This window comes from Ochotona curzoniae, unplaced genomic scaffold (assembly GCF_017591425.1).
Source record: "Ochotona curzoniae isolate NIBS_2020 unplaced genomic scaffold, NIBS_Ocur_1.0 patch345, whole genome shotgun sequence".
Classification (NCBI taxonomy): domain Eukaryota; kingdom Metazoa; phylum Chordata; class Mammalia; order Lagomorpha; family Ochotonidae; genus Ochotona; species Ochotona curzoniae.
In genome coordinates, this window is record NW_024466912.1 from 800138 (window position 1) to 810474 (window position 10337).

A 10337-nucleotide genomic window follows, 5' to 3' on the forward strand; every position below is an offset into this window, starting at 1 on the left:
CCCCAGGACCCTGCCCCAGGACCCTGCCCAGGACCCTGCCCAGGACCCCGCCCAGGACCCCACCCAGGACCCTGCCCCAGGACCCTGCCCAGGACCCTGCCCCAGGACCCTGCCCAGGACCCTGCCCAGGACCCCGCCCAGGACCCTGCCCCAGGACCCTGCCCAGGACCCTGCCCAGGACCCCGCCCAGGACCCTGCCCCAGGACCCTGCCCAGGACCCCGCCCAGGACCCTCCCCAGGACCCTGCCCCAGGACCCCGCCCAGGACCCTGCCCCAGGACCCTGCCCAGGACCCCGCCCAGGACCCTGCCCCAGGACCCTGCCCAGGACCCTGCCCCAGGACCCTGCCCAGGACCCTGCCCCAGGACCCTGCCCCAGGACCCTGCCCCATCTCCTGCTTACTGCAGCATCCCTTCTTGCTCCTGGTTTTCAACACTGAGCCTGCGGAGGGCGGGCCAGCAGGGGCCTGGCAGTCCTGGGGGCTCCCTCCCATGTGGGGTACCTGGGCCACATGGGGCGGGCCGGTAGGGGCCTGGTATGGCGGTCCTAGGGGCTCCCTCTCATGTGGGGTACCTGGGCCACATGGGGCAGGCCGGTAGGGGCCTGGTATGGCGGTCCTAGGGGCTCCCTCTCACGTGGGGTACCTGGGCCACATGGGGCAGGAGCTTTGCCAGCTTGGATGGGTCTGGAGCAGTCAGTACTGCCTGTCCTGGGCAGGCCTGACGCCCTGAATTGAGGCGGACACCTGACATGTTGCATTTTGCTGGGCCTTACCTGCGAGCCTGGCACACAGCCTCCTGTCGTGGAAGGGGTATTTCAACAGCAGATTGCTCCCTCGATGGTTGTGCCTCTGCCCACCCTGGCCTGCTGGCATGTGAGTCCCTGGGCAGGCCAGTGGACACGCAGCTGGGGGACAAGGTGGGCCCCAGGAAGTCACGGGGGCCTTGCCTTTGCCAGCCTTGGACGTTCAGTTGCTTTGGGATGCCAGCTCTGCCTCCCAGCCCAGGCGTCTGGCTGGTTCTCTCTCTGCCGCCTCCTGGGCCCAGGGCCCCTGGGTTCCGCCAGGACCTGTGCTCTGTCATCCCTGCCGGAGCCTGTCCCATCCTGGGTGCTGTTGGTCCCCACAGGGCCCTTCTGGCTTCCTCTGCAGTGTGGACCCCTGTGTGTGGCTTGCATGCCCAGCCCTCACTGCTGACCCCGGCTTCCTCAGCCGTGTAGCCAGGCTCCCTGAGCTCCGGTGCAGGACCTGCTGCCCAGAGGCCCCGGCCGGCTGCTGCTGCTGCACCCGGGCCTTTCCCGCCCACACTGGAGGTTTTATCCTGTGGATCTGTTTGATGAGTTCAGTGAGCTGATCTGGCTTCCTGAGCGCTCCAGCTCCCCCTTGGTGGCTTCAGAGACCCCGAGGCGGTGCCAGCCTGGCCTCGGTCCAGCTGGGACACGTGGGCTGGGGCCTGTGGCCTTCCTGACTGTGCCCTTCCTTCCAGGTGGACCGGCTCACGCATGCCCCTTGGCACCGCCCGGGGCCTCAAGCAGCATGGCGCCATCCAGCGAGGACGCCAAGACAGACCCTGAGCTGGACCCCAAGTCGGACGCCGAGCCCGAGCCCGAGCTGAGCCGCGAGCTGCGGTCCTGGCGGTGTCTGGTGCTCTACCTGTGTCTCTACGGCTTCATGGCGCAGATGCGGCCCGGGGAGAGCTTCATCACGCCCTACCTGCTGGGGCCCGACAAGAACTTCACGCGGGCGCAGGCACGTACGTCGGGCTGGGCCCTGTGCCCCGGCAGCGGGCTCGTGGGTCCTCGCTGGCGCGGGGGGGTGTCGACTGGGGACGCCTCCCCACCCCCACTCCTCAGGCCCGCTGCCCAGCTGTGCCGGTGACAGTCCTGGGCCAGCCGTGGCGTCCAGCAGGGACTTGGCAGCTCTCTGCCTCGGCGGGTTATTAGATTTTGCTTTTTGTTGCTTGGAAGGACAGAGGGTCCTGAGGAGGCCTTAGAACAAACAGGTCAGCAATGTTCTGTGGGGGCAGCGGGGCCAGGCACCCTTGGAGGGGGTCCTTCCTGGCCTGGCTGTGTCCCCATGAAGCAGTGTGCGGGCAAGCTGTGCCTGCAGCCCACCCACTCAGACGCCCCTGCCCCCAGCCTGTGCTGGCCGGGGCTCAGCTTCTCCCCCTCGCCACTGGAGCTGTGGAGTCGAGTGGCAGCCCCCGTGATGCAGTGTGACCGTGCCGGCCCTGCCCAGCTCAGCCAGGTCATTTCCCAGCAAGGCCTGGGGTGCCGAGGAGGCCCCTGGCCGTGGCATCTTGCCATGTACCTTCCAGCAGCTCTGCAGGACTGAGGGGTAGGCAGGGCTGGACCTGTGCGGGCCGCATTCCTGTCCAGGGGCCTGGTTCAAGGAATGTTCCAGAAGACTTGAGGTGGGCCAGGGTCCAGCTGACCTGGGCTGGAGTTGGCTGCTGACCCCCAGGGAGTGCTCCAGCTGCCCCAGACGCAGGCGGTGGTGCCTGTCAGGCCGCTCTGCCCCGGGGCTGGGTGGCTCCACGTGCGTGGCAGAGATGAGACCGTCCCTTACGACCTGCTTTAATAATCGCTCTCCGTGTTACTTAAAACACAAGACATCTTCTGTCCTCCAAACGCAGCCAGGGCCGGGCCCGGCCAGAGCCAGCTGCCCCCCAGGTGAGCTGTAGTTGGAGTGGGGACCACGTCCAGGGCGTGGCCCAGGCGCCCCGCACTGTGAGCGGATCTAGGACGTGGCCCAGGTGCCTCGCACTGTGAGCAGCTCCAGGCTGCCGCCCAGGCGCCCCACACTGAGCAGGTCTAGGCCGCAGCCCAGGTGCCCCACGCTGCCCCTGCAACTGTGAGTCCCCCTCCCCTGGCCCTGGGGCTGTTTGGGATGGAGCCTAGCTATGGTGTGTGCTGTGGCAGAGATGCCACCCCTGGCCGGAGCAATGCAGAGCTGCCCCCGCCCTGTGGCATGCCCCACCTGGGCAGCTGGCCCTTGCTGAGTCCCTTTCTGCTGACCCCATGCACACAGCCAGCTGCCTTTGACCTGGCCGTGCTGTCCCTCTGAGTTCCCAGCTGTCCACGGAGATTCTGTCATAGCCTCTTTCCAGGCCCTGGGTGCTTGGTCTTCTACAGGCCAGTCCTGCAGCTGCATGCCGCTCCCCGAAGCAGGCATCCCGGGGAGGCACGGGGGAGGCTGCCAGGACAGAGCGCTGCCCCAGGCACCACGCGCCGCTCACGGCCGCCCTCCCCGCCGCAGGTCACCAACGAGATCCTGCCCGTGCTGTCGTACTCGTACATGGCGGTGCTGGTGCCGGTCTTCCTGCTGACGGACCTGCTGCGCTACACGCCGGTGCTGGTGCTGCAGGTGCTCAGCTTCATCAGCGTGTGGCTGCTGCTGCTGCTGGGCCGCTCGGTCCTGCACATGCAGCTCATGGAGCTCTTCTACGGCGTGACCATGGCCGCCCGTGTCGCCTACTCCTCCTACATCTTCTCCCTGGTCAGCCCCGCCCGCTACCAGCGCATGGCCGGCTACTCGCGGACCGCTGTGCTGCTGGGCGTCTTCACCAGCTCCGTGCTGGGCCAGCTGCTGGTCACCGTGGGCCGGGTCACCTTCAGCATGCTCAACAGCATCTCGCTGGCCTTCCTCGTCTTCAGCCTGGTCCTCGCCCTCTTCCTCAAGCGGCCCCGGCGCAGCCTCTTCTTCCACCGACCGGCGCCCGCCTGTGCGGCCACACCTGCAGAGCTGGCCCAGATGTGCCCCGGCCCAGGCCCACGGGCGGGGGGCAAGCTGGAACGGGCCCTGGTGGCCTTCCAGGACTGCGTGCTGGTGCGCATGCTGCGGGAGCTGGGAACCGGCCTGCGGCAGCCGCAGCTTCGCCTCTGGTCCCTGTGGTGGATCTTCAACTCGGCCGGCTACTACCTCATCGTCTACTACGCGCACATCTGGTGGAACGAGGTTGACCGGCTCACCGGCGTTACCCACAGCTACAACGGCGCTGCCGACGCCACCTCCACGCTGCTGGGTACGTGGGGCGGCTGCCCCCCGGGCTCCCCTCGCCCCAGCGCCTGCCCTCCGCCCCGCCGGGTGCTGAGTCCCGCCTCCCCTCAGGGGCCGCCACGTCCTTCGCTGCCGGCTTCCTGAAGATCCGCTGGGCCCTGTGGGCGAAGCTGGTGATCGCGGGTGTCACGGGTTTTCAGGCGGGGCTCATCTGCCTCATGATGAACACCTACAACATCTGGCTCTGCTATGGCACGTTTGTGCTGTTCCGCGGGGCCTACCAGTTCCTGGTGCCCATTGCCACGTGAGTACAGAAGGGCCTTCTGAAGGTCCCGTCCCACCACACCCCACTTTGACCCGATCCAGGTCCCGGCTGCCCTCTGCCCAGGTGCCAGGGACCTGTCTCCACCCGGGGCCATCCAGCAGCTGACGGGGGCTGCCCTGTCGTGCGTTCCCAGACCCCCTGGCTCTCCTCTCACCTGGCACCCTGGGCTTGGTGCCACAGGCCACATACATGTGCCCCTGAGGCCCTGAAGGGAGAGGCATGCAGGCTCATGGAGCATGTGTGCGCACCTGTCACCTACATATAAACACACCACAGCCACCAGTACATGCACACACCACACAACCACCACTACACACACCACAGCCACCACTACACACACACCACAGTCATCACTACATACACACACCACACAACCACCACTACATACACACCACACAAACACCACTACATACACACATACAACCACCACTACATACACACACCACACAACCACCACTACATACACACCACGTAACCACCACTACATACACACCACACAACCACCACTACATACACACCACACAACCACCACTACTGCACACCACACAACCACCACTACACACACACCACACAACCACCACACCACACACACACCACAGTCATCACTACATACACACATACAACCACCACTACTGCACACCACACAACCACCACTACATACACACCACGTAACCACCACTACATACACACACATACAACCACCACTACATACACACACCACACAACCACCACTACATACACACACATACAACCACCACTACATACACACACATACAACCACCACTACTGCACACCACACAACCACCACTACACACACACCACACAACCACCACTACATACACACCACACAACCACCACTACATACACACACCACACAACCACCACTACACACACACCACATAACCACCACTACATACACACACATACAACCACCACTACATACACACACCACACAACCACCACTACATACACACATACAACCACCACTACAGACACCACAGCCATCACTACACAGACACCACACAAACACCACTACACACACACCACAGCCATTGCTACACACATACCACAGCCATCACTACACACACACAACAGCCATTACTACACACATACCACACAAACACCACTACACACACATACCACACAGCCATCACTACATACACACACCACAGCCATCGTACATACACACTCCGTCACCGCACACATACCCCCCACACAGGTGCTTGCTTCCTACCCTGGGCTCCTTGGAACCTCTGGCTTGTCTCCCGGGGATTCTGCAGGCCTGGCCTCCCTCCCTGTTTACCTTGAGAATAGCCAGCCACCTCAGCCCTGCTTCTCCTTGCTGATCTCTGATGCTTGCGTGTTTGTCCCACAGTGGCCTTGGCTCTACTCCGTGGCAGGCTGGGATGGGAGGTTAACCCTCTAGTGCCTGGGTTGTTTCAGGAGTGCTGTGCCTCCTAGGGCCTCCCCCACCCCCTCTCACCCTCCACCTGCCACAGAGCTCATCTCTTGTTTAATCCTCACATGAGCCCAGGTCCTGTCCAGGGCTGGACCAGGGCATAGCCAGGAACCCAGAGCTTCCTCTGGGTCTCCCGCATGGGTGCAGGGCCACTGAGGACTTGGGCAGCCCCCCGCTGCTTTCCCAGGCGCATCAACAGGGAGCTGGATGGGAAGTGGAGCAGCTGCCCAGTGGGTCCCAGGGTTGGATTTCACAGCATGCTCAGTGTGTCTCCAGGTGTGTCTGTCTGCCTTGGCTGCTGTCCTGCAGGATGCTGACTGTCCCTCCTTCCTGCCCAGGTTCCAGATTGCATCCGCACTCTCCAAGGAGCTCTGCGCCCTGTTCTTCGGCATTAACACGTTCCTGGCCACCATCCTGAAGACGCTTATCACCCTCGTCGTCTCCGACAAGCGCGGCCTCGGGCTGCAAGTGCATGAGCAGGTGGGCCCTGTGGTCTCCGTCAGGGAGGAGAGACCCCCGGTCTCCCATCAGGGAGTGTCTGCCTTGGGCCTGCAGGGCCTCCCAATGCCCGTCCAACCTGAACCCAGCTACAGGCAGGTCGAAGTGGGCAGGGTTGCCCTGTGGGCCATGCTGGACCACGCTGGGCCAGTGAGGATGAATGGGGTTTGACCTGGGCACTGGGTAGATAAGCTATGACTGCGCCTTTGCCTGGCCAGGCACCATCTCATGCTGCCCACCGGGGCCCAGGCGTGGGCCTCTGGGTCCCTGGTATGCACCCCTGCAGGGTCAGTGAGGTCGGGTCAGGGCTGCTGCAGCCAGCAGGTGGGAGCACAGAGGGGTGTGGCAACTGGCCCACCACTGCCCATCTGGCCACCAGGGGGTGCAGGTGTCTGCAGCCAGGTGAGACAGTCTTGTCCACCTGGCAGGCACCTGTAGTGGGCTGGCTACTCTGAGGACACTGGAGGGCCAGCCTGTGTGGGCCTGTGACTGCCATGTCCGCCTGAGGCCAGTGGCTGCCAGGGACCCAAGGGGCTATCCCTGGGGGTGGTCTTCCTCAGGGGGTGGTCAGCCCTTCCCCGTCCTCAGCCTGTGCCAGGCGTTGGGGCCTTCACCTGGGCTGGGTCAGTGCTTGATCCCGTGGGAAGCCAAGCATACTGGACAGCTGGCAGGCGAGAGGGGCTGGCCCAGCGTCCTGATCACTGCCCTTGCGATGCCTTGGCCAAGCCCAGAAGTGGGCACTGAGACCGTGCAGGGAGCACAGCTGCCCTCCGTGCCCCCAGTACATGCGTCCCTGCACCTCTATATGTACCCCAGTGTGTCTGCAGCCCGGTGGCCCTGCGCCTGTGTGCCCCACCCCTACACTCTCCAAGGGCTCCTGTCTTCATGGGGAATCTTTAGGGACTTGCTGCCTCTCATCTCCCGTTGGTTTCTTGTGAGAAATCGTATTTAATTGTAGGACAGTGTCTGGTGGGGGCGGGTGGTGAGAGGGGGCGAGAACTCTTCCATTCATTAATTCACTCTGAATGGCTGCAGTGGCCAGGCCTGGGCAGCAGCTCCATCCGGGTCCCTCTGTGGGTGCAGGAGCCCCGGCCCCAAGCTGTCTTCGCCGCCTCCTCGCCCGCTGGTGGGAGCTGGGTGGGAAGTCGAGGCGGAGCTGCTGGCCTGGAGAGGCGCATGCCGCCCCCCTGCCTCTCATCTCTCCGAGGTCCGCCTCTGTGTTCTGGAAACTTCTCTCTACGGGTGGGCTTTGTTCTCTGGCTGGGGTTCCCCCACTGGATTCAGATCTGGCTGGTGGCTCATGATACGGTGTGGAGCCTGAGAACTCTTCCCGATGCTTTGAGTTTATTTAGCTGTTGGAATGGCGGAGAGACTCGGGCGTCTTCCATCTGCAGGTCACTGCCTGGATGCTCAGGGTAGCCAGGCTGGGCCGGTCTGCAGCCAGCAGCTGGGAGCTCCATGCAGGTCTCCCACGGGGTGGCACGCAGTTCCTGTAGGCATCTCATGGGTTTGCCCTGGAGCCAGCGTCGGCCTTGGCAGGTGGGTGCAGTGTTGCCCGCAGTCTGTGGCCTTGGCTGTGCCTGGAGCAGCTTGGCGTGGGGAGTGTGGCTGTGTATCCTGGGTCTGTGTCAGCCATGGCTGTGCCAGTGGGCAGCTCACGCTGGCTCACTATCCTGCAGTCCCCGGGGAGCCGACCAGTCCAGGACCCCCGATCCTCGGTTCCACAGGTGTCCACTGTGGGCTTCCTTAAGGCCCACTGTGCACCCGCGGGGCCAGGTCCACAGAAGTGGGTGTGTGCTCGTGTGCTCAGCTGTGTCCACTTGGTTAACGCTCCCATGTGGCCAACTGTGTCCATGTGGTCTAGCAATCTGGCCATGCTCACTGCTTTACCTTGGCAGGATTTTGTAGGTTCCTTCGGGCCCCCAGGTGGGCACCCCGTCATGCGCAGGCCGTGGTAGGTTCCTTCGGGCCCCCAGGTGGGCACCCCCGTCATGCGCAGGCCGTGGTAGGTTCCTTCGGGCCCCCAGGTGGGCACCCCCGTCATGCGCAGGCCGTGGTAGGTTCCTTCGGGCCCCCAGGTGGGCACCCCTGTCATGTGCAGGCCATGTGGCTCTATGGTCCTTTCCTGCTGCAGTGCACAGGCAGCAGCTTGGTTTCCTTGTTTCTGGTACTTTCTAGAAGGTTCTCGAGAGAGAGCTGTGGTGACTGGCTGGAGGCTCTCGCAGCCACACAGGCAGCAGTCAGCACCATCTCCCTTGGCTGAGTTTCGGGTTACTTTCTGATTTCTGTGACCCATGATGACTCCCCCACCTTCCTCCTGCCGCTGGTTTGTTATTCTGAGAGCATGGCCTTGAGGCCCACTCCCGGACTCCCGTCCTGTCGCTTAACGCAGTAGGCTCCAGGGCCCAGGTTGGCCATTTGTCTTTCCCTTTCTTTTGCCTGTGCTGCAGTGTGGGGTGGTGTGTGTGTGTTGGGTGCGTGTCCTCTGTCCTGTGTCACGGTGGCGTGCCTGGCGTGCATTTCCTGTGGCTGCGTCTGGTGTTTCCTGAAATCTGCAATATAGAAATACTGCCTCATTTGATGTCACCGTGTCTTCCCTGGCGCGTGGGACAAAGGTGTGTTAGAAGGTTCTGGAAAGCAGTGGGGTGCCTGGGTCTGGTTCTGGCTCAGACACTAGCTTGCCGAGGCCGACCTTGGCCATCCCAGGGCTCAGCCGAGCGCTCATGGAAACGCTGCATGGAGCGCCTTGTTCAGCACCATGGTGTCACTTTTTGGTTTCATCCCCTCATGGCGTTCTTGGGCATCCCCCGTGTGTGGGGCAGGCACGTGTGGCCATGGCACCCAACACTGGTCCCAGCACGGCTTGTGCTGCACGGGTCCTTCCTCTGGCACGACTTCTCTGTTCAGAGAACCGCCACGATTTCTGGCAGATCTGCTGGGACAGCCTCGTCTCCCAGCACCTTGACTGTCCCTCCCTCCTGGAGGTGGCATCTCACCCACGAACCAGTAGCGTGTCCCTGTAGCAGTTTCCATGGATGAGCCACGCGGTGGGGAAGGCTGTGGCGCTGTGGGCTTGTCCTGGTTTCTCGGCACCCAGACCAGCAGGTCTGGAGTGCCCCCGCTGACCTCCCGTGCCGCCCCCCGCGACCTCCCGTGCCGTCTGTCTAGGGCTCCTGTTCACCTGCTCTGTGTGGAGCAGCGTGTGGCTTTGCGATGCATCTCTGCCTCCCTGCGGTGAGCCCAGCCCTGCCAGCAGTGTCCTCCCTGCAGCCTGGCGAAGGCGGTGGGGTGCCTCTCCCTCAACTCAGGAAGGGTCCTGCGTTGGTGCTGCGTTGCGTGGGCCCAGCCCCAGACCTGGAGCGCCACCTGGGAGCTCTGCCATCCGGAGCTGGTGGGGTCACGGGGGGGGGGGGGGGGGGGGAGTGTACTTCGTGTGAGGTTGAGCTCGCTGGGGATTCTGCTCGCCCTCGTGGGTCCTCCTGGGAGTCTGCGGCCGCCCAGGGCAGTGACGGCTGAAGCAGCCGCGTCTCAGCCCCCCGCCTGGCCACTCTCTTGCAGTTCAAAGTGTACTTCGGGTACTTCCTGGTGCTGACCGTCGCCTACAGCTTAGGGGCCCTGCTGGACTTCCTGTGGCACATGGCCGCCACCAACCGGTGCCCCTGGCCCAGGAGCTGCAGAGCCCGGAGAAACCACCACAAGGACCATGCGTGCTGGACACTGCCCCGCCCCTGCTCCCCAAGGACCGAGCGGAGCATGGACATGTGTGAGGTCAAGGCCTGACCCTCTGGGACACTCCAGCCCACTCTCAGCTGTAGAACAGTCTCTCCCTGCAGTGCAGGCGGCCCTGGCCAACTCTGGCCAGGCACCAGGGAGCCCTTGCTGGGAAGGACATTCCTGTAGCCCCTCCGGAGGCCACAGGCTGGCCTCGTACGGGGCTGCCGCTGCATGGAGCCCAGCCCAGGGCACTTCGGCACAGGCCCCGGAGACCATGACTAAACCGTGACATCCTCGGGTACCGACTTGAACGACATGCTGGTCTTTTTAAATAAAACCAGGAAC

General features: G+C 63.5%; 1 protein-coding gene across 1 annotated transcript; it reads left to right on the forward strand.

The window, feature by feature from the left end:
- The first annotated feature begins 1484 nt into the window (after window positions 1-1484).
- On the forward strand, window positions 1485-10337 carry LOC121167191 (reduced folate transporter-like). The gene is made up of 5 exons (XM_040996581.1): window positions 1485-1746; window positions 3256-4021; window positions 4108-4300; window positions 6119-6260; window positions 9837-10337. Exons 1-5 carry the CDS (start codon window positions 1534-1536, stop codon window positions 10056-10058), a joined length of 1536 nt encoding a protein of 511 aa, XP_040852515.1. The 5' UTR covers window positions 1485-1533; the 3' UTR covers window positions 10059-10337.

Coding starts and splice junctions, on each gene's coding strand:
- LOC121167191 (XM_040996581.1), top strand. CDS start 1,534: ATGGCGCCATCCAGCGAGGACGCCAAGACAGACCCTGAGCTGGACCCC. Junction 4,301..6,118: donor TTCCTGGTGCCCATTGCCAC/GTGAGTACAGAA, acceptor CTTCCTGCCCAG/GTTCCAGATTGCATCCGCAC. Junction 6,261..9,836: donor GGCTGCAAGTGCATGAGCAG/GTGGGCCCTGTG, acceptor ACTCTCTTGCAG/TTCAAAGTGTACTTCGGGTA.